General features: G+C 49.0%; 1 protein-coding gene across 3 annotated transcripts in view; it reads right to left on the bottom strand.

Annotated features, from left to right (window-relative positions):
- The window catches only part of LRRC6 (leucine rich repeat containing 6), a 40,375-nt gene extending 24,379 nt beyond the window's left edge, over positions 1 to 15,996 (bottom strand). For all 3 annotated transcript variants that reach the window (XR_313962.2, XR_313963.2, XM_005872780.2), the window contains exons 1-7: positions 15,879 to 15,996; positions 13,536 to 13,703; positions 9,699 to 9,776; positions 5,913 to 6,085; positions 4,458 to 4,681; positions 3,372 to 3,563; positions 568 to 645 (exon numbers count right to left, since the gene is read on the bottom strand). Coding sequence is in view for 1 of the 3 variants with exons in the window: in XM_005872780.2 (XP_005872842.1) it covers positions 568 to 645; positions 3,372 to 3,563; positions 4,458 to 4,681; positions 5,913 to 6,085; positions 9,699 to 9,776; positions 13,536 to 13,703; positions 15,879 to 15,888 (923 nt within the window). In the remaining 2 variants the exon portion in view is untranslated. The remainder of the gene's footprint in view (positions 1 to 567; positions 646 to 3,371; positions 3,564 to 4,457; positions 4,682 to 5,912; positions 6,086 to 9,698; positions 9,777 to 13,535; positions 13,704 to 15,878) is intronic.
- Between the last annotated feature and the right edge of the window lie 10,756 nt (positions 15,997 to 26,752).

The raw sequence follows: 26,752 nt of genomic DNA, 5'->3' as shown, positions 1-26,752 counted from the left end.
GGGGGGGGGGGGGGGGGGGGGGGGGGGGGAATCAATTGGATTAGAGAGGGTAGATCAGATATTATTACACTTAAGGATTTCCAGTGTGAATGTTTTTCCTCTCTCATTAACTTCATGGAGATATTTATATCAATTTTCCCCTAGCTCCCGAATGCTTTGAGGATGTGTTCCAGGGTATAAAGTAGATGGGTTGGAGACATATCAATATTCTCAGCCAGCGTGTTCATGGCAGAACTTAAAAAATTAATACACACAAGAATGATGCACTGGCAATTTTCAGACATAAAGCTGTAGATGGCCCAAAGTTTCGAGAGAGACATAAACATCCAGGATTTCCGTATGTCAAGATCATTTTCTGGATGTCAAGGAAGTAAAACGTAACATTGTGCACCCGAGAACATAATGGATGCTTTGCTTTCGAATGTGCACACGTGTCGTTCTTGTTAGAGTCATCGAGCTGGTGGGGAGAGGTCAGGGGGTCAGGTGTGTTCTCTGCAGAGCAAACCTGTCATGGGAATGACCGACACCACCCACTGGGCTGCTTCGTCTCCACGTGGGCTCACGTACTTGGGCTCGTTCACGTTCAGGGCCCTCCCATCTGCAGTGATCAACATCCTGGGTGGTTTCACTTTCTTCTTCTTTTCGCTGAAGGTTGAGGGTGGGTGGGAACAAGGGGCAGAGGGAAGAGGGAAAAATAAACAAGAGGAATATAAGTTACTGATCTGAGGAAGAGCGTAAGAAAAAGGAATCAGAAATGTGTGACAACATCCACACTTGGCTGCTAGGAAGTCCATTCTGTGCTGGAAATTGACCGCGAAGCCAGGCTTCCGTACGGTTGTATCTATGTCTGCAAAGCGAAAATGTGAGCAAGACAATTTGCCAGATAATTTAATGGGGGGAGAAATCCTTTTCATGCCTTACCCATTAATATTCAAATAAGTCAATTTTATGCATGATTTACCCGGATCACTGTCAGTTCTCCATTTGTGTGTGCAGCTTCTGCTTTCGGTAAAATGACAATTTTTATAATGCCACGTAGAATCCATTTTATAGAAAGAAAAATACCAGCACATAAGGACCCATGTAAAAGGTCTAATCACAGCACTGTCTGTCGTGGCAACACCCTGGAACTGCCCCTAGAGCCCGCATGGAGGAGGGACGGGGGCAACGTGGTATAGTCATAGATATTCTGTAGCTGTGAAAACATGTGCTTGCTCTTCACCTACTGATGTAAAAAGTGACAGAAAAGCATTGATGATGGCCCCAGGTGGTGTGGCTCAGTGGATAGAGCGTCGGCCTGCAGACCGAAGGGTCCCAGGTTGGATTCCAGTCAAGGGCACATACCCAGGTTGCGGGCTTGATCCCCTGTAGGGGGCGCGCAGGAGGCAGCCAATCAATGATCAAATGGACAAATTTGTTTAGATGACAAAATTGGAGGTAATTCCTTGCCTCGGGTTTGTATTGTTCTTTTTTTTTAATTTTATTTTTCAATTCCTGTTTATATTCAATATTATTTTGTTAGATTCAGGCGTTCGGCATAGGGGTCAGACAATCATATATTTTACAGAGTGATCCCCCTGGTATTTCCAGCACCCACCTGGCACCGAACATAGTTCTTACAATATTATTGACTAGATTCCCTATTGTTCTTTTGGTATTTATGTCAGTTAACTTTATTTTAAAATATAAATCTATTTACACTTTCCTGCCTCTTAAACTGGGCCCCCAGGTCCAATAAATTAATGTTCCTTTGAACATTATTTTTCATCAGTCGGACAATGAAGGGGCATCCGAGAGCCCAACATCTGTTCAGGTAGAATGCAGATCACTGAACAGCGGCCGCACGTTCACCCGAGTCTGCCGTGCTCTCTGAGGCTGTCAGGGAAGAAAAATGTATCCTGCTTTCAGGCCCAATGAAGTGTAATGTCTATATACAGGTTGTTCCCCAAAAATATATACACACTTTAACAGCTGATAGCTCTCGATCAGCCGTGGGCAAACTACGGCCCGCGGGCCAGATCCGGCCCGTTTGAAATGAATAAAACTAAAAAAAAAAAAAGACCGTACCCTTTTATGTAATGATGTTTACTTTGAATTTATATTAGTTCACACAAACACTCCATCCATGCTTTTGTTCCGGCCCTCCGGTCCAATTTAAGAACCCATTGTGGCCCTCGAGTCAAAAAGTTTGCCCACCCCTGCTCTAGATTCTATGACATTTTGAAAATGAAATGTAATCTATCTTTATAATTATTCAAAGTGGACACACATTTTGGGGGACACCCTGTGTATGTATACATTTATATATATATATACAAGTATACAAGTATATTTATATATACATATATATACACATATAGTTGGGTGCATATACATCAGAAATACTTTACTTGTTAAGTAAACTTAGAATTTCCATTTCGAAGAGTTCTTGAGCCTGCAAAGCACTTTTACATTTATTGGCCCATTTGATACTTTTAACAATACAGTGGGGCAGGGAAGGCGGGTGTGTGGTCCCTGTTTAACTGAGGAGGAAACCGAGGAGGAGAAGTTACCCAGCGTGAGTGGCAGAGCTGCAACAGGAATCCACACTTTCTGATGTCATCCGATGTTCTTCCCAAATCACCAAGTTGTATAGACAAGTATTTTAATGAAATTTGGTTCTCATGTTTGTACCCGGCTATCTACCTAATTCATGAAAGCAGCACTGGCTTTGCTCCTCTTTTGGTTTCTTACTGCATTTCAGAGCTGACTGACTGCATTCCCAGCTCCCGAATCAGAAGCGTTCCCCCGGGTGACACAGTTTGCACACTGGACTTAAGCAAGGGCAGGAACTGGAAAGGCATGGAGCCTATCTTTCAAAAAATCCTACTCTGGAAATAACAGCTTGTGCGTTCCAGCTTTTGACAATTACACATAAATAATGTGAAAGTGAACGCATACCGTTAAATGTCCAAGAGAGCTGTAGTAGGAAAATACAGCACCTAATGAAATTAATTTCTAATTATTGATTTTGCAAATGCAAATACACAAAGGAACTCATTCATCCAACAGAGTGGTCTTTCTCTCGGTGTCATGATGACTATTACCACTAACCCGGGTCCTACTAATACTCGACACGTTTAAAGAACTAAAGACATCCAAACGAAACTCTACCAAAAATGCCGTAACTCATGACCTTTTAAGGGTCATCTGATATTAATAAATATTAGAGAATACAAGTCAACAAAACACTGAACTTAAAAAAAGCACAGTTTATGTGTGATGGCTAAGGAAGGTTGACCACAGATAATGAGTGAAAGAAAGAGCAACCATGAAAATAGAGTCCGTAAGAGAGTGTAACCTTACTCTCAATGATGGGAGAAATGAAATACCTTAATTTTTCTTTGTCTTTTCGTTGTTTTTCCATATGTCTAAGGGTTTCCAATCTAGACTCAGGAGTAAACAAACAGGGCTTATTCCAGAACTCCAGGTCATCTTCCACGTCGTCTACTTTCTTCTTGTTGGGTTCCCCTTCCTGTACTTCCGGTGCCTGGGGGTGGTCTCTGCTCCCCACAGAAGGTGGGCTAGGAGAGAACAGAAAGACACAGAGCACATGAGACCAAAGATGGACGTGCAGGCTTCATCCTTAACGCTGCTCCTTATGTACCTTATTCATTTTTCTCGTGTTACCTCCTAGACAGAACGTGTCTGAAAGAGAGCTTATCCGAGCCACATTGGAGGAATCACCGGCCCAGCACGGGCAGGCCCTCTCGGCTGGCGGCTGTCACCAGGAGGAATATGGCAGGAATCAGATTGGAGGAATCACACACCCAGCAATGGAAGTGACCTGGGAGCTTTATAAACAGTATCTATTCCTGGGCTCTCGCAAGAGAGTCTAACTCAGCAGCTTTGGGTTGAGGCCCAGGAATCTGTCTTTTATAAGACTTGGCAGGAGGTTCTGATCAGCGGAAGACCTCAGGGCCTACTGAGCCTTAGCCCTGGAGGAGGGACAGGGAGAAGAGGGCAGACGCTTCCTGTGAAAACGATGCTGTTACACCCAGTCACGGGCTTTCTACTTGCGAGCCCATTGGTTGGCTCTCGGAGACAGTACCAGAGCCTCCACATACTCTTCAGATGAATCGTCTGGGATGCAGGTGACACGGTGTGGACCCCTTGGGAAAAGAACACGGTTGGAGGCTTTTAACAAGAGTTAAGGGGGCCTAACTGGTTTGGTTCAGTGGATGGAGCATCGGCCTGCAGACTGAAGGGTCCCAGATTCGATTCTGGTCAGGGGCATGTACCTTGGTTGCGGGCACTTCCCCAGTGGGAGGTGTGCGGGAGGCAGCTTATTGATGTTTCTCTCTCATCGATGTTTCTAACTCTCTACCCTTCTCCCTTCCTCTCTGTAAAAAATCAATAAAATATATATTTTAAAAAAAAAGAGTCAAGGGGAAGATGAACTCCAGTGATTTACATACGGATCCGCAGCGACGTTTGCGTCCCAGCGTCCGTCCGAGCCTGGGTGGCCTTCCTTCTCCCCGCGCTCCTGCTCTTCTCGAAGTTTCCTCTGGGCCTCGCTCTTGTCTCGGGCTCGTCTGAGGCAGTAGGCTTTCTCCTGCTCTCTGACTTGTCGCTCAACTTCAGGGAAGTCCTGCAATGCCTGGATCCTTTCGGAACGTTCTATTTCTTTCCCATCCAGCCACTGGAATAAAAAACAGCCGACACGGAGCGATTATCCCAGAGTCGCCATCTGAATCAGCCCCAGCTGACTTTGATGGGGATATTTTAAACTTAGAGACAATGAACAGTGCACCAGGGTGATGTGGGAAACATCAGAAACTCTGATCTACGTCCATGTTGATTTCATACGATCAACACTATTCCTTTCAAGTAGATCGCAGCTTTCAGGGAAATAAATGGTGATTAAAATCCTCAAGTGGCCGGCAGATGTGGCTCAGTGGTTGAGCATCGACCTAGGAACCAGGAGGTCACAGTTCGATCCCGGTCAGGGCACATGCCCAGGTTGTGGGCTCGATCCCCAGTAGGGGGCGTGCAGGAGGCAGCTGATCGATGTTTCTCTTTGATGTTTCTATCTCTCTCTCCATCTCCCTTCCTCTCTCTCTCAAATCAGTAAAAACACATTTTTTTTTAAAAAAAAAAAGATCCTCAAGTTAACCAGCCTATTTTTAAGTTCTAGTAAACAGTTATGAACGCTGTTTTCAGAGAGAGGCTGTCGCCTGGTGTACCCGCCGCTCACAGCGGCCTTTCCGGGAGGAAGGACTTGCTCCGAAGCCCGCACATCAGCCGAGGGAAGCAGTGAGAGTGGCTGCAGTGTGAATGGTGGGTCCTTGGGTTCAAATCGCGCCCGAGCCCCGTGCCCCAAGCCCTGTGTGTGGCTTCCACAGGAGCACCAGCTGTCCGAGGCCCGACTTCCTACCCCTCGTGCACTCACCATCTCCCTGCTGGGGTCCAGGGGGATCTGAGAAGCGGAGCCTAAAGCACCTGGAGCAGCCGGGGCCTAGGTCTCAGGCACCCACCTGATGGCGCTCACCCTTCCAGCGGGTCCCCTGCCGCACGGAGCAGGCTCAGCTGGGACGCGGCTCCCAGGTGATGCCACAGGACCCATCCCTCGGACACGCTGCTCCCACTGGTGTGTTCTCTCAGAGTCTCTGGACAATGACCATCAGCCAGTGTCTCATTTATTCTAAACATTCCAGATTCAATGACCCGAGTCACTCATTCTCGTCCTCAAGGAAATTCTCCATGAGACCTGTGTTCTGTTAACCCAGAAACCTCAGCCCAACGCCTTTAACGGCTCAGTAAGTCAGGAACTGGTTTTGGTTTTCTGGGATGTGTCGTTCTCTGAGGCGGGAGAACTGTAGCGACTCGTTTGCATGCTCTCTGCGATTTCTGCGTCCCTGGAGCCTGCGTACCTTCAACTGCCGCAGAGTCGCCACCACGAACTGCCGGTAGCCGTCGAAGTCGGCACACGGGTTCCCCACGAGAAAGAGCTCCCGCAGGTGGATGTTGCCCCGGAGGGTCTCCACGCTGCTCAGCTCCCCGATGAAATTGACTGTCAGGTCAAGTTTTGTCAGCCCCTCACATCCTGGTGAGAGAAATGAAAGCAAAGAGGTACTTCGCATCGGTCATAAAATGTGAGAGCCATCACCGTGAACTGCCGGTCACAGTTCACACAAGTAGCAGCAGCCACAGTGGAGGTCTGCTGGTGAATCGCACTGCTGACCAGATCCCACTCCGTCACAGCCTCGCATTGAGACCTTGGGAAGTTACCAGCCTGGGCTTTCTCGTGTGCAGAATCAGAATGGCATTGGTACCCAGTGCAGAGGTTGTTGGGAAGATGGTATGAAATGACTCGTGTGTATTCAAAACCCCAGGCACCATAGCCCAGGTCTCATTACGATATCTACATGTGAGAGACAATATAAGCGGGGCGGGGGGGAGAGAAGGGACGGGGAATGCTGGGGGTAGGGTGAGAGCGAAGCCTGCATCCTGCTCATCAGGACCTCAAAGGATGAGGCCCCCAGTGAGAACAGCGAGGGCCGCAGACACCGCACAGTCGGAGCACACTGTCTGGAACCGTGCCAGAGCAGAGGGGCGCTGAGGCTAGTCACCCCCAGGAGCAGGGCTCAGGGGTCTGAGGGCAAAATAAAGGCCCACGTTTTCCAACAAAAATATAGAGCGCGCTTCGCTTTGACTTTTTAAACTGTGAATTTATTACTACAGTAGACATATTAATCAGTAAAAAGATGACTATCCCAAATGCACAAAAACAGCCCTAGCTGGTTTGGCTCAGCGGATAGAGTGTCGGCCTGCGGACCAAAGGGTCCCGGGTTCGATTCTGGTCGGGCATGTACCTGGGCCCTGGTTGGGCGGGGCATGTGCAGGAGACAACCAATCGATGTGTTTCTCTCACATCGCTGTTTCTCTCTGTCTTTCCCTCTCTCTTCCACTCTCTCTAGAATATATCCTCGGTGAGGATTAAAAACAAAAACAAAATGTATAAGAACAAATAAACACTGTTATATATTCTAGATTCTGCTACACAGGTGATGGCAATTCATGACGTCACATCTTCAAAAGCAATCATATATATGAAAAAGGACAACAAAGTCGTTATTTCTATTAAACTAGCAAAAATAGAGACAAAATTTTAAATAAGATTGTGAAGCTTATAAGACTATAATTATACTTTCCAGCATTCAATCTGACAATACACAACACAGGCTTTTAAATGTTTTCCCCTGGGTCCAGAATGTCATTTGGCTACATCAGCTGAGAACAGGTGATTGTACAAAGCTGATCAGAACAGCTCTGCTCACAATGGCAAACATAATGAAAAACACCTCAGGCACCACACAGTATGGAGTATTTGAAACGCGTCAATATGCTTGGTAATTCAGTCACAAACATAATGAAAAACACCTCAGGCACCACACAGTAAGGAGTATTTGAAACACGTCAATATGCTTGGTAATTCAGTCATTAAATTATAAAACTGTGGGCTCGGCCACTTAGATGAAGAGTGAACATAAAACTGCACGTGTCTATAAATACAATTAAGGTTGCGTCTCCACGTCTGTATGTTTGCTCTGCGTTGGGAAGAAATGTCAGATGGCGTTTATGAAACGTGGGAGACACATTTGGGGCAATATAAGTTCAGACCCAGGTTCCCGGTATTTCCCAGTTACCATGACAGATTCTGGGAGCCATTTCCATGCTGTTTCTCTTTCATGCAAGAGCAGCCTGACATTTGAAAGACTCCAACGGGTTTAAGAATTCATATGTTGTTGGGTTTCGCTGTAGAGCTGCAGATGAAGGACCCTCCACATGGCCATCATATTGTTCGGAGTGGCGGATTCTTCATTTTCCTTCTGCTCAGCCCACACATTAGAAATCCAGCCACATTTGCCATCTTACAGAACGATTCCTGCTGAACGAGCCAGGCTTGAGAATGCCTCCTCGTTGGAGTTAGCGCTCCTTTCCTTCGCCAAGTCCCACCCTGCTCTCCGGCTCTGCGATGACCCACGGGGGTCTGAAGGTCACTGAAATCAACCACGCTGACTGCCCAAGGGCAAAAGCTCGGACTGTTAGGAACCCCACCTCCAGGTCAGGGTGGGTGAGGAGGAGGGATGGAAAAAGAAGGTACTTTATCCTATCCCAGGGATTCCACAACAGGGAAAAAGGAAAAAAAAAAAAGGATGCTAGCTATTTTTTCCAGTCCAGCAAAACAAACAGAAATGCAACTTATGTTTAAAATTATATTCAGATTTACTCAAGTGGGTGGGCTGAGTGTGTATGTGCATCTTCCTCCTCTCTCACCTTTAAAATGAAATAAAAAGTGCATACTTGCCAGCAGACAAGTTGCCCGTCCCTCCATACATATCCTCAAACCACCCTGGCCCAGTGCATCTGTATCAGAGCGGGGAGGGGGTCGCCACAGGAAGAGGCATCCAGGTAATAGGCCCCAGGTGGACCCTGGTTCCCAAAGCCCCCAAAGACAACAGTGACGATGCTGCCCCCAGTGGTGGATGACCAAGCCATGCAGCAAAAATAGAATTGTCCCTGTCCTTTCAGATCCTTTCCTAAAAAATAACGAGCCGTGGCCACGCCCACTGAGAGTGAGAGTCTTAATGAGTCCTCTGAAAGCTTAGATTGATATTTAAAAAACATGGACCCTGATTAATGTGTCATGCCTTTGGCTCATAGGGGAACATGGTCACAGGGCTGCAGAGTGGTAGCTGGGAGAGCAATGACTCCGTTTCTACCGCAGAAAAACGCCAGACACGGGAAGGACCATCTCAATGCCAGCACTGATTTGGCCTTGGGTCTTCAGTAGTGATGACATTCTAGGCTTTGAGGATGAAATCTTAAATGCATGATGAATAAGTATGTCAATTTCCGCACCAGGAGGTGAAAAGGCTAAAATCAACCTTCACTTAAGTAAAATCCTCCTAATGTTAGCTCCTGGCAGATGGGAGTGGGCGTGCCTGCTGCTGCGCCCGCCCCTGCCCACTCCCACAGCCCGCAGCAGCCCCGCCAGCCAGGCCAGAGGCTGGACCTGGGATCCCAACCTCACAAGGGCAGAGGAGCCCACGCCAGCCACCGAGTCAACCAAATCCTTTCAGATGATTAACAGACACTTAGGAAAAAAACAGTGCAAAACAGCAGCCTGCAGAGTAAAACAGGAAACCTTCCCTTGCAGAACAAGACAAGGCGGGTTAAATAAGGACTGAAGGTTAAAAAGCATGGAGGATCGATCTAGTGCAACCAAAACATACTTAAAAGAAGTTTGAGGGGAGATCAGATCATACAGAGGTGATGGGTATGTCTATTACCTTTGATTTTGGTGATGGTCTCACACGCGATCTAGTGCAACCAAAACATACTTAAAAGAAGTTTGGGGGAGATCAGATAATACAGAGGTGATGGGTATGTCTATTACCTTTGATTGTGGTGATGATGTGTGCATATGTCCAAAGTCATCAAATTGCATGCCTTAAACATGTGCAGGTTTTTGCAGGTCAATTATTCCTCAATAAAGCTATTGGTTAAAAAGAGTAATTGTGCTCTAAAGGACGCCATCAAGAAAGCTGACAAGAAGCCCCACAAAATGGGAGGATATAGTGTTTAAGCAATACTGTTTAAATCGAATCTTAAGTCTCCATTTTAATTCGCAAAAATAAGAAGAAAAGTCTTACCTTCCAGATTTTCAATTTTTTCAATGTTGTTTAAAGCTAAATTCAAATATTCGAGTTTCTTGAGTTTGCTGACATTTTCTGAAATACACAAAGAATGCAATTAACCTTCAAGATCAAAGACATATTTGTATAATCTATTGTGAAGATGGTAAAGAGAATCGAAGAATTATTATAGCTATCAAAACCATGTTGGTCTTTCAGATCCACACCTGTACCCCACACACTGTGGGTTGGCAACACAACATCGGTTTCACCCTCCATCCTTTCTCATGGAAGCCAGCTCTGCTCACGTTTCAACCTGGCCCCGACTCTAGGGGTTAGGCTTAGCCTAACTGGGCCGGTGCATGGCAACCCCACGTCCCATGCTAGTGACGGCTCAGGGTCCCAGGTGTAAGTCAATCAGCCCATGGCAGTCTCCTGGCAACGGCGTGATGCGGTGGAGGGCACGCAGGCCAAGTGCTCTCGACCAGATGGAAGGGGAAGCTCTGTATTCCATGCTTGGGGAGTTCCTTTCCCTTTTTCTGCTGAATGTTTACAAAGGAGGAAGTGTGATCCCCTATTGATACTCAAGTCAGCTTGCAACCAGGAGGGGACCAGGTGCAGGATGAAGCCCACTGTGGCTGCTGGAGCAGAGAGAAGGAGTCAGCCAACCATGAGGTGGAGCCTGCCTACCTCTAGACGCATCGCTGGGTCCGACACTAGGTCTCCTTACTGGAAAGCCAGACCGAGTTGGATCTTCCTTTACTTGGAGCCCAAGTCACCCTGACACAGGACCATCGCTTTTAATGAACACGAAAGACTATGTAGCTTGGCCTGTGTGGACTCAGTGACTGAGAGTCAACCTATGAACCAGGAGGTCACAGTTCAATTCCTGGTCAGGGCATGTGCCTGGGTTGCAGGGTTGCTTCCCAGGAGGGGGCGTGCAGGAGGTGGCTGATCCATGCATGATTCTCTCTCATCACTGATGTTTCTATCTCTCTCTCCCTTTCCTCTCCTCTCTGAAATAAATAAAAATATATTTTAAAGAAAAGAAAAGAAAGAAAGCCTATGTGGGCAAAGCAACCACCATGAGTAAGTCAAGAAGTCAATGGCCTTTGCAAGCAGCTAACACCACCAGGGCTAACACCGCTGAGTGCTCTTACACGCCACGGGATTTCTCAGCATGCTGCATACATGATGCCGCTAATCCTCAAAATAACCCTGCGCGGTGAAAACCCTGTCATCCTCTCCCTTTCTCAAGGAGAATACCCAGGCGTGGAGCCTCAATCCACGTGTCCAGGGTCAAGCGGCAGAGCCAGGAAATCCGACCCCAGAGCGTGGCGGCGAGTCACTGTGCTCACTGCGCCTTGAAAGAACAGTCCTTCCTCAGACCCCACGGATGTGAAACCCACCCCCACCCCCCAGAGAAGGGTGTGGCTGGGCAGCCCCGCTGAGGGACTGCTTCCCCCGCCCGGGTTTCAGGGGCAGTAAGAGATCAAATGTGATGACTTACAACCATCACCCTTGTCATCCCATTTCATTTTAACATTTACGAAATATCATATATGTTATCACAGACTCAAGGATAGCAGTTTCCATCTTTAAGCCTCAGTTGGCTCATTTTTCAAAATGAGAACTTCAGAAAAAATTACTCAAGTGCTCTCAGCAGTTCTGTTACCCTAAGCCGCACCGAGGCTCGGCGAAGGCACTCCAGGGACGCCTGAGCATTTGAGACTCAAAGGACATGCAGAGCGCCACGTGACAAGGGTTTTGACAGATAAGAGTGTCTGCTCTGCATCCCAAACAGAAACACCTGAAGTTAACACACAGCATCGCCAGCCCGCAATCAAATACGTACCTCCTCTTCCCACACGTGTTATATGCATTACCTCTTCAATACTAAGAGTCATCGGGCAGAGAAAATATAGGTCAGATGTGTTGGGGAAGGATGTGCTGAATGAACTCAGGACCAATGGGCCGAAGGGGTCAGGGAAAGAGAGGCTCATAAGTACAAATGCCTAGAGCAGGGGTCCTCAAACTTTTTAAACAGGGGGCCAGTTCACTGTCCCTCAGACCGTTGGAGGGCCGGACTATACTTTAAAAAAAAACTATGAACAAATTCCTATGCACACTGCACATATCTTATTTTGAAGTAAAAAAACAAAACGGGAACAAATACAATATTTGTATTTGCATGTGGTCCGCGGGCCGTAGTTTGAGGACGCCTGGCCTAGAGCCTCCAGCGGGGCATGGGGGGGGGGGGGCGGTTCTGAGCATTCCTAGCCCAAGCCATCCCGGAGCAAGCTGCCACCAAGCTGCCATGACCAGCCCCCTCCTGCCCCAATTCAAGCAGCTCTGGGCTCCCAACTTGGCCCAGGCCTGAGGCTCATCGGAAAGTCATTACAAATGCAGATTCTGGGAGCCCACCGCCCAGGTTCTGAGCCCCACTTTAGCAGGACCCCAGAGGGTCCTCAGCTCACAGCTGGACCAACAACTAAGTGGAGCCTTCCCCCCAAGCTCATCTGCATCTCCAGTGAGGGGCGGAGCTCAGGAAAGCAAACTTCCACCCCCAGGGCACAAGAGCAAGTGGAATCCAAGAGAGATCCTTTTCCCAGCTACAGGAGTGCCTGAGCGCCTCTGAAAACTCCCATTGTTAACATGTAAAAGGCTGTGTAATTTCGGAATACTGTGGAAGCCAAAATGTAAGCCTTCTCACAGCTCTGAAAAGGACAGAAATCTACGCTCTCGGCAGTCATTGTGAGGGACCAGCTGTGCAGATTGAAAAATGCAGGGACTCCGTCAGAACGGCCAGGTCAGAATGGCCCTTTAATGCCGCATGCGTGAAAGCTGCGGGTGGTCAGATCGACCTCTTAATTGAACAGTGTGCCAAGGTTCCCATTTCTGGAAAAGTCCAAGATGCTGGAAATCACATTCTGAAGAAATAGAAAGAATCCTAATACATCTTCAAAAAGATGATGCAAATTCTAGGTTTTTGCAAATTAAGAGCCAACTGGGAGTTACCCAGCCAACAAGAGGCAAGTGCACCCCCAGGTTTCTGGCCCTCACAAGCGCACACGCACACACACACACACAAGCCTGGGAACTTCTCGTGTGAGGCTGCCACCCTGGCCCCTGCACACCACCCAACACCCACGCACACTGGTGACAACCAGAAATGCCTGCAGACTTGGCCAAACACCCTTGTTGAGGGCACTCGCACATCGCCACGAGGAGTTAAAACCTAACCTCAAGGGCTGACCTCTGGTTCCAGGCCAGCCCCACAGGGGTTGGCGCTCACTCTGCCTCATCAACCCTGACCCACCCCTTGCCCTCCAGCTCTGGCTGGTCCTCCCTTCTGCTCCGACCTTCATGCGCTGGCCCGGGCACCCTGGGTACCTGACAGTAGGAATCATGGCAGTAGGTGTCACCCACCCAGTGAGCACAGGCTCCGAGCATCCTTTCACGTCGTCCTTACACCCCTTGTGATCGCTGGCTGCTATGGCTGTGTCCACTCCCCCAAGAAATTCTTTCTTAGCTGCTGTCTTCCTCTATGGCAGTGGTTCTCAACCTTCCTAATGCCGCGACCCTTTAATACAGTTCCTCTTGCTGTGGTGACCCCCAATTTCATTGTTACAAATTGAACATAATTAAAGCATAGTGATTAATCACAAAACAATATGTAATTATATATGTGCTTTCCGATGGTCTTAAGCGACCCCTGTGAAAGGGTGGTTCGACCCCCAAAGGGTCGCAACCCACAGTTTGAGAACCGCTGCTCTACGGGGAACACTGTCTTGTCCACAGTTCTCCCATCCCGGGAGCTCCAGAAACCATGAGCATAAAGTCCTGGGAACTTACCGATCTTCCCGATGAGATTGTTTTGAAGGTAGAGGATCTTTAAATCGCGGCACCATTTGTCGATGTGCTCCAGCCTCTCTATTTCTTGCTGGTGCAAGGAGAGCTCCTCCAGGGAAAATATCACACACTCGTTGTGCTCGGCATTCCGTCGAATCAGGTCTTCCGTGACTGCAAGGACATTTGTCACAGGTCACACCTCCACCCTCGTGCTCATCTCCGGCTATGACATGACTGCCCCATGGGTCTTTCCTTGCAGTTAGATCAAAGAGCTGGGAGCAGTGCTGCCCCCTGCTGGAGGTTCTGACCCACCGTGGGGCAGAGGGAAGGGACAGGACCACATAGTTTTGCCTCTTTTGCGCAGGGTTTACACACATTTTTAAATATATATATTATTGACTTCAGAGGAAGGGAGAGGGAGAGAGAGAGAGAGAGAGAGAAACATCAATGATGAGAGAGAATCATTGATCGGCTGCCTCCTACACGCCCACACTGGGGATGGAGCCCGCAACCCCAGCATGTGCCCTGACCGGGAATCCAACCGTGACCTCCTGGTTCATAGGTTGATGCTCAACCACTGAGCCACGCCAGCTGGGCTACACACATTGTGCAGTGTGGATGCAGACAGAGTTGATGGGCGAGGACTATGGGCTTGTGGCCATGGCATCTCGTGGTCAAACTGGGTGAGACCGTGGAGGTAAACCAAAACAGAGCAACTGGCCACTGAGAGGCACAGTGGGGCTGACCGAGGGCAGCAGTGAGGAAAGGTGCAGCCATTCATTCACTCACCTGGTCAGCATTAGTGTCACCAAAGCTGCAGAGGAGAGAGGGACACCCGGAGTTTGCATCGCGATCTTTTAAAGCAACCGCCACAGGGTCTGTTCCCAGGAGGAACGACAGGAGCCGCTCAGAGGAGGAGGGGCAACAAGAGTCTCCTGCCCAGGGATGGGTAGCACGGGGCTGGCCTGACGGCAGCACCAAGGGACTGGAGACGGTACCCTGGGGCCCACAAGTCATCTTCATAAGATACACTAAAGTCGAGGGGACATTGACAATGGAGAAACCCTGCATTTCCAAGGCTGTTAAAAATTATTAATCCAAGCCCTGGTTGGGTACCTCAGTTGGTTAGGGCATCGTCCTGATACGCCAAGGTGGTGGGTTTGATCACCCATCAGGGCACATACAAGAATCAACCAATGAATGCATGAATAAGTGGAACAACAAATCGATGTTCCTCTCTTTCTCTCCCTCCCCCGAACTCTCTCAAATCAATCAATCAATCAATCAATCAAATTATTAATCCATTTGATCCTTACATTTTAGGAATGTGAAAATATTCCATGTTCACCCCAAGAGATAATCAAAATCCATTTATTGCTCATTTACAAGGTACCAGGCACTTCCCTAAATGCTTTGCATGTAATAACATATGCGTAGATGCAGTATCTATTTACATCTGTCAGGAGAGGAGTAAAGGTGCAGTTTGCAAACTCGCCCAAGGTCCTAAATGTGTTGAGGCAAAGCCCTGCACAGCACCTTCGGCTGCCCTCCCGCCATGCCACATCCTTGAAGCGGAGTTGGCCTTTATTAAAAAATATGAAACATGTATGAACCCGATCATTCGTGTGCAGTTAGCTGAACCCTCCGCTACTTCTGGTGGCAGGAGTGGCTTGCCATGTCCGTTCTTTGGAAGAAAGACAAGGGAAAGGGAGAGGTGGGGAGAGAGAAATGCCACACAGGGGAACGTGCCTGCTGCCCTAAGCTTTGGGTCCACAAACAGGCAGAGATGACTGCACACGTGGCTGGGGAGGAGTGAGGCTAACTGGCAGCCCACCACCCGGGCTTGCTGGGCGCCCACGGCCTGGGGCGCTCCTCTGTCTCCGGAGGCCCCTGTTAGGAGGCAGGCCAGCTTGCAGACAGGCATGGTGTCCCGGCTGGTTCGGTTCCTGGGCCACTAGGCACACTGCCTTGCCAAGGGTCTGAAGGCTGAGGCTTTGGGACAGTGAGGAGCCCAGGACCACACAGCAAGCAAGGCTGGCGCAGGCCCGACTGGTGTGTCTGACCACAGCACTCACTGCGCCTTTCAGCCACCCCCTCGCGCACCCCATTTCATAGAGGAGGACCCCGAGCCCCTCAAGGGCCAGGCTGCCGGGCGGGTCGGAGGCGGGCCTGGCACAGCTGGGTCTGCCCAGGGCCAAGGGGCGGGATTTGCCGAGCTGGGTTCGGGCCCGCGGGCGGGAAGGGGCAGCGCTGCTCGGAAGCTGGCGCCGAGGGTCCTAGTGGACCCGGGCCAATGCCAGGAAAGGGGACGATGAGAGCGAAGGTGGGAGAGGAAGGGGCGCTTACTCCGGCCCATGGTGCCTCTGCGGGTTCGTGGGCCCCGAAGCCGGACCCAGAGTCCCGCGGACTCCGCTCACGCTTCCCCGTAGCGGCTCTGCGCGCCCACACCTGCCCTGGGAACCATGGCAACGGGGACTCTACGGAGGCCGCACGGGGCCAGGCGGCGCCGCGTTTCCTGAGCGCGGGAGGAGCCGAGAGGTGAGACCCGCGGTGGAGGGGCTCCCGGGAGGAGAGGGGGATGTCCTCGCCTCTTCCCCGCCCCACCCTCGACCTGCCACAGACTGATCCCCTCCCACAAGGCTCTGGCCAGATCAACCCAGAACCACAGGGGCCCTCAGTTCCAGGTGGGATCCGCCTGCTGGGCGCGCCTCCTGGCCTGCCCTCTACCCTTTTATCATTTTGTATTTTATCGCACACCTTCCGGAGCCAGGCGATCTGGATTTGGCCTCCACTCCACGTACTAGCGGTGTGACCTTAGCTTCCTGAACCTCAGTTTCTCCCTCTGTACGATGAGTAACGATAATGACCGCAAGGGTCCCTGGGAAGCTTGAATGAGATAATGTGAGTGAATGAGAGACACTTGGTAAAAACACGGCTCAGTATAAAGGTTCGTTGTCTCTTTAAAGTCACAGCCCAACACCAGTCAGTTTCCTACTAAAAAGTTTTCTAAAAAACGCCACCCACTATGAAGGCCTGGGGGTAGGGGAACAGGGAGGGGCTAGAAGAGGTCAATGGGAGGGGGGAGGGGACATAAGTAGTATTTTCAACAATCAAGATTTAAAAAAATAAATTAAAAAAAACACACACCACCCACTACCCCTCCGTCAACTCTCCCTACACACCACTGTCTTAATGGTAAAGGGTAGGAAGTCTACCTGCTGTGGCTTGCACTCAACTCCCAGTAACCCAAGCCCCATACACGGTCCCCCCAATTCTGGACCAGGGACGCTCATTCGCCCTCAGATGTTTGGATGTCTTATGCCTCCCAAAAGTTGTTTTATTTTTAATGTGTTATTATTAGAAAATTATTACCCTCTACCTACCCCATTTGCAGCAACAACAAAAGGCAACATGTAAAAGATTAAAACAGAAGCCCCCTCCCATCCCAGTCATAGTCTTGCCTTGATATGTGTATGATATTTGCATTTGCAGAAAAGATTCATAGAGCACTGTTGAGTGTTCATGGTTCGTCATGGGCAGTCATTAGGGTTTGCAGGATGGAGGCAAGCGCATGGATCAGGTCAGAGCGGCAGGAAAGCCAAAGCAGGGGGCGTGGTGTAGGGACTAATCCGTGTGGCAGTGGAGATGACTGCATAGAGGGGGTTCTGGGACAGTAAATCTGAGAAATTAATCAGGGTAGTGGAGGTGTTAGATGCCAGGCCAAAGGAGCGGAACTGGAATAGTGGGGTTTCAGTGGAGTTCTAAGGAGGTACCCAAAAGCCACTCAAACTATAAATTGTGGTGATATCCACCATCATTTCGCCATGTTTTGGAAGGAGGGCGGTGTGGGGTGAAGAGTCTGACCTCTGGCTTCGGAGAACCAGTTCCAACCCACAGGTTTATTATTGTGTGGCATTTGTGTGGCACCAGACAGGTGACTCCACCTTCCAGAGCTAAAGCTTACCCATTTCCATGTGACGGTAACCACACAAAAGACCATGTATGGCCGAGCTACTGGCAGCTGTGTGTGCTGGTGTCTGATTCCTCCTGGAGGAGATGGCCTGCCATGAGCAGCAAATACGCCTGTGCACGGATTTGAGCATTTTGACAGTGAGGGGTTCACCAAGGCTAAAACGATCTGGCTGCTGGCAGGAAGCTAGTACTCGGGGTTATCCAGATAAGACAATAGTTATTAAGGTGACGGAGGCTGAAGTGAGGTCCAGTATAAAGGATCCTAGGGTCTGGGGTCCAGAAAGTTCTCAAGAGCAATTGCAGCCCAGGTGACTGGTATGTTGACTCAGCTTCTATCCTCGCCTTCAGACAAACTCACTCTTGAACTCTCAACCTCACTCTTAAACTCTGTAGTGGTCCTCAGGGCCTTGATTCTTCCTGCAAAACTTAACGCCTTTTGCCCGGCCGGTGTGGCTCAGTGGTTGAGCATCGACCTGTGAACCAGGAGGTCACGGGTTTGATTCCTGGTCAGGGCATATGCCCGGGTTGCAGGCTCGATCCCCAGTATGGGGTGTGCAGGAGGCAGCCAATCAATGATTCTCTCTCATCATTGATGTTTCTATCTCTCCCTCTCCCTTCCTCTCTGAAATAAATAAACTCAATAAAAATATATAAAAAAAAAACTTAACGCCTTTGAAACTGGGGTCTTCTATTGGTCCCCTCCACAAGTGAAGCAATGGAACTGTCATTCTGCATTTGTGCTCAAGGCTGCCCAAGTGCTTTGAGGTACTAATTAATTCTCACAGCAACCCTTGGCTAGGGGCAATGTTATCCTCTGCATGTTACAGATAGGGAAACGGAGGCCCAGTGAGATTATACCACCAGGATAGTGGATCCAGGCTTTTGTGGCCTAATCTGCATCCCACACGGCATCATTTTTGAGGCTGAAAGCTACGTAAGGACAGGAAGGGAGTCCGTTTTTCATCTCTGAATCCGAGCTCTCAGCACAATTCCCAACACTCACTAGGTGCCCAGTACCTGTTAATTGAATGATTGAATGAACGGGTTGGTGAGCCAGTCTCTCTTGGATAGTGGCTGTCCTGGGAGAGGACCACGTCTCATGACTTCAGTAGGATCATCACGAAGGCGCCCATTGTTTAAGGAGATGTACCAGGCTACCCTGGAAGGGTGCCCCATCCTCTGGTCATCAGACAGGTCTGTGTCTTTGGGACCTTTTCACCCAAATCTAGGCTGAGAACTCCTTCCAGGAACAGGGTCTCGACAGGTGGTTCCAGCGCTCTGGTGGGATAGAGGGGAGCCTTGGGTGATGGATGAATCAGGGAAAGCAGGAGCCCTACTTAATAATGTGTCAGGGGCCAGGCTGGGCTGGTTATGCCGTGCCCTCCTCCCACCAACATCACAGTGTTTCTCAGAAGCAGAGCACCCATGGGGCATGAAGGACAGGCGCACGATGAGCTGTGGTGGCTACAGTCCAGGGACAGGAAGGGAAATTGGGCAATCAATCACACAACGTGACAGCTCCGAGTCAAGTTGAGCTCATTTCACTCAAACTGGCCGAGACAGTTGAAGGAGTCCCGGTGTGTGTCTGTTTATGCAAATCATTATTCAAAAGAGACTCATTTCTTGGGCTCCTGGAAATATGACAAGATGCGTGGTGCTTCCTGAGGGAACTGTGACCACGTGTTTGTGCATATACACGGGAGAAGGAAATCTGGAAGAGGGTGTTTGGCAATTCCAGGAGCAAAGTAGCCTTCCTACTTCTTCTGCGCTGGATAAACTCCAGGGACATTGACCTGGAAAGCTATTGGGTTCTTATTACCTTCACTACTATATATACTTTAATATTTTTATGAGGAGTAATTAGCACGGTGGTTACAATTCCATTGTATTCCATTAATTTTCCTTCAGCAGTTTCCTCATTGCAACTTTATGGCAGGTCAACAGCTCCCGTGTTTACTGGCACCTCTAGACTTTCAGTTCATTCCTTGTTTCCTCCTTTCCTTCCTTCCTTCCTTCCTCCTTCCTTCCTTCCTTCCTTCCACCTTCCTTTCTACTTTCTTCCTTCTTTCCCTCTTCCTTCCCTCTTCCCTTTCTTCCTTCCTTCCTCCCTCCCTTCCTTCCTTCCACCCTTCCTTCCATCAGCAAATATTTATCAAATGTCTCCCCATACACCAGGCACTGTGAGGAATAATTGAGACAAATGAAAACTGTATCTACAAAAACATTAATCTTGCCTTAATATAATCTACCAGGGTAAACTTGAAAGGAGGCCCCTGGGGAAATTGCAAGTAGCTGCCAATTTTGCTAATGATAATAAGTTTATTTTAATTGCTAATATATTCCTAATTACTCTAGTTCTAAAATGTTTACTTCGCTGTCAGTCATCTGCTTTGATTTATGTGCTTTGTGGAAAGGCTTTGTCACATCAATCAAGTTTGGTGGCAGCTGCTGAAAGTGATTTCACCTTCCTTGTCACACAGCTCGGCAGGCCACCATTTGTCCAAGGGCAGAGAGGGGCCGTCCCCACCAGTTCTTCTAGGATCCACGGCTTCCCACTGCAGCTTAGAGGAAAGTCGTATTTTAAGGGCTTTGGTTACATGGACAAAGGAGACTGACATTGTCTGTTCCAAACTCTGTTTTTATTATTTATTTATTTATTTATTTATTTTTTAAAAACTTTGCCATATTCTTTTTTAAAAAAATATATTTTATTGCTTTTTTACAGAGAGGAAGGAAGAGGGATAGAGAGTTAGAAACATCAATCAGCTGCCTCCTGCACACTCCCTACTGGGGATGTGCCTGCAACCAAGGTACATGCCCTGGGCCGGAATCGAACCTGGGACCCTTCAGTCCGCAGGCCGACGCTCTATCCACTGAGCCAAACAGGCTAGGGCCCAAACTCTTGTTTTTAATGTAATCTTCTCCTGCCTGTTCTGTCTCCTCTCATCTACCTGAACATATGTGTGTATGTGTGTGTGTGTCCAAATAATTGTTTCAAGTATGTGACAAAGATCCCTAACCGGGGTGGGCATTAGAGAGGCCCATTAATCCATTTATTCATTATCTCCTCTCCTCCCCCCAAACATGAGATTGAGCCCCTAGTGTTGGGGATAGACTAGTGACCAAGACGGATGAGGTTTTGACCACCCCAGAACTTATATACTCATAGGAGGAGACAGATGGTAAACAAGTCAGCACATGAATACTACATAAGGTGGTTGCAGATGAAATGTGCTATGAAAGGGACATGGGGCTGATAGGTGAAGTTCGGAGGAGGGCGACTCGGGGCAGTCATATTAGGTCACATTTAAGGTGAGACCTGAGCAGGAGAAGGAGGCAGTTAGGTGAGAGCTAAAGGAAGATTTTCCCCGCTGGGGAGAAAAGGTGCAAAAGCTCTGAGACTGGGGAGCACCTAGGCCTGTGAAAGGAATAGAAAAAGGCTACTAGGGTGATGGGGCAGACGAGCAAAGAGGAAATGTTGAGGGAGAGCTGGGAGGCAAGCACTCCTGGAGGAGCTTGTAAGGAGATGGGGGTGAGTCCAAGTGATAGATAGCCACGGGCAGGTACAGAAGGTGGCCATCCACTAGCCCGGACCAGCCCCTGCCCTGACAGCCCTCAGAAGGAACCAAGTCTACCGACACCTTGAGCTTAGACTTCTCACCTCCCGAACTCCAAGAAAATAAGTTTCTGTCATTTAAGCCACCCAGTTTGTGGCTCTCTGTGATAGCAGCTCTAGCAAACTAATATAGGAATTAAGGATGACTCCCCAATTCTTTATTTTATATAATAAATAAATAAACTTATTTATTTACTTACGTCAGAGAGGAAGGGAGAGGGAGAGAGAAAGAGAAACACCAATGATGAGAGAGAATCATTGATTGGCTGCCTCCTGCATGCCCCACACGAGGGATCGAGCCCGCAACCCGGGCATGTGCCCTTGACTGGGAATCGAACTGTGACCTTCTGGTTCGTAGGTGGACGCTCAACCACCGAGCCACACCGGTCAGGCCCCAATTCTTTATTGGAAAAACTGGGGGAAAGAAATGTCATTTCCATTGACTAAGATGGTGAGGTCAGCGGAGGGGCAGGTTTGGAGGAGGCAGAAATTAGGAGCTCCGACATGGACTTGTTAAATCCGAGATATGCTCTAGACACCTGGACACTCTGAGAGAGCGACTGGGTACATGAAAGTGGATCAAGATTGCGGCTGGAGTAACAGCAGGAGCGGTCACGGTTTACAGAGGCGTTGACGCTCAGGCGCCTGGGAGGGACCACTGAGTTTCCACCAATAAGAGGGCCAGGGACCGAGCCTGAGGACACTCCACAATTTAAAAGTTGGCAAGATGTGGGAGAATTAGCAACGGAGACAAAATCAGTGACGTTGTAGGGAAAGCCAAGTTAGAAAAGTGCCTTAAGGAGGAGGGAGGGACTAACTATGTCAAGTCAAATGATGGCCTAAGAATTAAGTATCGGATTTAGCAACATTGAAGGGTGCTGCAGCTTGGACAGGGGCTGTGGCGGTGAATGGTTGGGGCGAAATCCTGACTGGAGTAGGTTTAAGAAAGACTTGGAGGAGAAGACTCGAGGACAACAAAACTATAGAAGGCAAATCTATAGAGGGAATTTGCTGCCACTGGGAGCAGGGCAATGGACAAGGGGAATAATTGTAAGGGATATGGAATCAAAAGAGGGCTTAATTAGGAAAAGTGCTATTACAGGTGTTGGCAGGCTGCCCTGTGGGAGAGGACAATTCCTGCAGTGACTTCCATGGACAGATAAGAGGGGGTGGGTGGCCGTCATGGGTCATGACTTGGCCTTAGATAGCAGCAAGGTCTTTCTATCTACGGAACTGGAAGGCATGAGAGTAGGAACAGATTTTTTTTTCTCCTGAAGGTTTGAGGAGAAAGGACAAGGTATGAAATAGTCCCCGGGGTGATGGGAGGGCGAGTACACAGGATGGGGTAAGAGGGTTGCAGGCACCACCCAACACACCGTGAGGTTGGTGGTCACGAGTTTAAAGAAAGGCCTGACTGTGTGTGTTTTCTCTCAAGCCATGTTCACGGCATGGGTAACGTTGGAGCATAGATGTAGCATTGGCTGCAACCGGAGTTGTGGTTTTGCCAGGGAAGCACAGTGACCAGAGGGAGGTGCAGGGGAATGACTTCAATGAGAGCTCGTGGAATCCAAGGCGGAGAACAAAAATGAAGGCATGTTCGGGGCCCGAGAGACAGTGAGAAGGAGTCTCGATCAATAGAATTTGACCCCAATCACGTTGAGAAGTTGTCGGAGGTGGAGAGGGAGTGAGCTGGAAAGATGGTGATGGTTAAGAGCGGAATGTGCAACATGGGGATGATGATGGAGGGAATGACAGGGGTCAGGGTTTGACTGTGAAAGTGTGTGTGTGAGCGATTTTAGGGGGAAGACAAGGTTAGAAGCACAGAGGCCCTAAAGAAAGTGACGGTCAGGCAAGAGGCACATTAAAGATGCTCAACACCATTAGCCACCAGGGAACTGCAAATCCAGACAACAGTAGGTACCACTTCACTCCCCCGCCTGCGTGTCTGTCATAAAAGGGACAGACATGACCAAGTGATGGTGAGGATGTGGATAAACTGGAACCCTCGCTTACCGCTGGCGGGAATAGGAAATGGTGAAGCTACTTTAGAAAAGAAAAGTAATTCCTTAAAATGTTAGCTATACATTTACCATACGACCTAGCAATTCCATTTCTAGTTTTCTACCCAGGAGAAATTCAAACACGGACTTGTAAGTGGATTTCATAGCAGCATTATTCACCACAGCCTAAGAGTGGAAGCACCCTGAATGTCCACCGATGGGCAAATGGATACACAAAATGTACTGTGTCCATAGAGTGGAATATTATTCTGCCATGAAAAGAACTGAGTAGTGATTCATCCTACAACATAGATGAACCTTGAAAACTTTCTGGTAAGTGATAGAATCAGGCACAGAAGGCCAGACACCGAGAGGTCAGAGGTGTTCGAGGGGATATCGTGTGTGTATTGAGATCGCCAAGATTGACAGAAGTTGTGCTGGGCAAGAGAGACATGAGGGAGCTGCTAAGTCTTCAAGGAATGAGGGGTCAGTAGGTGACTGCGCCAAGAAATGGCTGCAGATGGCACCACCTATGGCATGAGCTCAAAAACTAGAGGTTTTCTGGGAAGAAGGAGGGACAATGATCCAGAAGTAGCTGTGGGAAGCTAGGAGGACACCTGCCCTACTTCCTGGGATACAGGACACTGAATGCATGTGCTTCTGGTTTATAATTAATGATGGCAACAGCCTGGTGTGAGGTGGGCAGGGGGTACCAGTGGAAAACGCTCTGGACTTGGAGCCAGACACGGGTCCCTAGTTTGGGCTCCTCCAGGGGCTAACAATTGACCTCAGGCAACCACATGGCCCTCTGGGACCCTCAACTATAAAATGAGAATCATACCCGGAGTCCCCCTCTGTCTGATTGCTCATCACACTGACGTTGCTGCCTCTTTGTCTCCTTCGTTCATTAGACTGTGAGCCCCGAGCTTCAAGGAGCTCGGAACTAACAGGGGGGCAGGAGCCAAACACAAGTCGGAGGGGAGAAAGGCAGGGACACCCCGAGAGACTGGACACACCTCCCTTTTGATAAAGGGTCTTCTTTAAAACTCACTCGTGTGCTCATGTTGACCTCCACATCGGGGGTGGGGAGTGAGCGGACTTTCCTCCAGGGTGACAGCTGATGGCGCTGCCCTTATAATAGGTCACAGCAGGGGGCTGGGCCTGTGGCCTGCGGAGCCCTCTGCCTCCAGCAGGGCAGTGGCCACACGACTGACCCCAGATGGTGGCTGCATCCATGTGCAAAGGCCTTCTCCCTGGGTGGCCTGCTTTCACATCTCCTCAACCTTGCAACCATGGAGACAGTTTTCTTGGATAAACATCAGATGTTGGCATGGATTGAGGGATCCTGGGTCATTTTTTTTCGCTTTTGCTTATTTGAATTTTCTTATTTTTATTTAAGTAAAATAATGGTGAATCACTTTCAAAATCCAGAAAGTTAAGCCGGTCATTTTTATTTTTTATTTTATGTATTATTATTATTTTTAAATATGAATTTTCTTATTTTTATTTAAGTAAAATAATGGTGAATCACTTTCAAAATCCAGAAAGTTAAGCCGGTCATTTTTATTTTTTATTTTATGTATTATTATTATTTTTTAAATATATTTTTATTGATTTCAGAGAGGAAGGGAGAGAAAGAGAGAGAAACATCAATGATGAGAGAGAATCATCGATCGGCTGCCTCCTGCTTGCACCCTACTGGGGATCGAGCCCACAACCCTGGCATGTGCCCTGACTGGGAATCCAACCGTGACCTCCTGGTTCATAGGTTGATGCTCAACCACTGAACCACGCCGGCCGGGCAGGCTGGTCATTTTTAAAGTGAATCCTTTCTCATGCCACTGTGTCTGCTCACCCTCTCCTCTTTGACCTTCTCCATGACAACAAGGCGATGCTCCACTCCGCAGAGGATCACAAGACATGGACTTTTGAGGTTCAAAGGAGCTGAGTGATAGGCCCAATATCACAGAGCTCCACGTGGAAGGGCAGCCGAGTCAGACCTCTGTCTGTCTAACTTCAAAAGCCACGTGGTCTGTGTCCGCTCTGCCTCGTGTGCGGCAGCAGAGGAAGAATCTGTTCCGCTGGATGGACAGGCCTTGGCCAAGCCTCCGCCCCCCGGCTGGTCTCTTCCTTCTGCCGTCTCACCTGGAAGCCAAAAAATCCATATGATCCCAGAAACCAGGAAAACGGCTTCCACTACCACCAATGTCACCACCACCACCACCGCTGCTGCCAACAGCAGTAATATGGCAGCTTCCCCCAAGTAAGAGCCTACCCCGAGGCTAGCACTGTGCTGAGCTCTCAGTCGTTTGCTGCTCGGACCCATTTAATTCTCCTAAGGATGTGTGACTCAGGGGGCACTTTCATCCCATTTTATGGATGAGGAAGTTGAGGCTGAGAGACACAGCCCCAGGCCACTGTTGTGCTAGCGTTCAAAGGATGTGACCACCTGGGAAAAAATCAAGGAAGATGAGGAAGGTAGAAGGCTCTGGAAATGTGGTCCTAAATTTTTCCTTTTACAAAAAAAAAAAAAAAGGAGAAAAAGATGGAGCCGCTGGCACTGAGTTTCGGCTCTCTGCCCCCCAGCAGATCACTCACAGCCAGAACTACAAAGTGACTTTTTTTCATTGAAAATGAGTCTTTGTTTCCACCCACCCCACCCTGCGTTTCCTCTCCTTTGTTTTTATTTCTGTTATGGCCACAGAAGGATCCGAAGATTTTTGCAGGCAGTGGCCAGATTTGTTCATCCGCCTGCTAACCTGCCCGCACCCCCAAGGCACCGGCTGGCACTCTAGCAGGTGTAGCTTGCAGCTGGAGCCGATGTCACCCCGCATGGGGCAGATGGAGGGGGGACAGCCATCACAGCGGGCTAGAGTTTTAAAAAATACACGATCAGACCTTCATCAAGGCCTGGTAGGGATCTGTGGCCTGGATGCCAAGCGTGCCAAGTTGGCAGGTGTCTGCTCTGCTGTACTGTGTGAGCAATAGCGGGATTCCTTTTCGCGGGGGGTGGGGGGTGGTGAGGCGACTGGCATCCCCTGTCGCACAGGCGGACTATTCTGGATCTGAGTTGTTGGTGAAGTCACCACAATAGATTTTACTTGGGGAAGCGTTTCGGGCTGGGGTGAGGATGCAGGAAAGGGCACAGGAGCCTTAACGACAGGGGGATGTGCAAGTGACACATTCTCTCTGAGTCTGAGATGTGCCTTCTTCATTTTTAAAATGACACACCCGCTTCCCCGCCTTTCCCAGCCCCCGCATGCAGGTGAGTCAGGTGACTGAGCCTCACTCCTGGCGGTGAGAGAAGGGACAGTCACTCCCTGCCTGAGGCAGGTGAGCAGGCGGGCTTGGAGCCTGTGTATGGCCAACGGCATGGTTACAGGGTACAGGAGGGCTGCCTGCCCCACATCCGGCATTATTATCTGGTTTTGCCTGTAGGGGCTGCTAAAACAGGAAGTAATCATTGGCAGGGCTGTGGTGTGGATTATCGATAGGGCAGATGAAGCATCTGGCACATAGTAGGGGCTTCACCAAAATGGCAGCTCTACCCAGGAACTGGTTACCACTATAGAAGCCTCTGCCAGCAAAGGTCCTAAACTGGACCAGACAGTGCTTGGTATGTAGCCCTGTGA

This window comes from Myotis brandtii, unplaced genomic scaffold (assembly GCF_000412655.1).
Source record: "Myotis brandtii unplaced genomic scaffold, ASM41265v1 scaffold390, whole genome shotgun sequence".
Taxonomy (NCBI): Eukaryota; Metazoa; Chordata; class Mammalia; order Chiroptera; family Vespertilionidae; genus Myotis; species Myotis brandtii.
The sequence above is the reverse complement of the archived record's forward strand: the minus strand, read 5'-3'. Positions and strand labels throughout refer to the sequence as shown.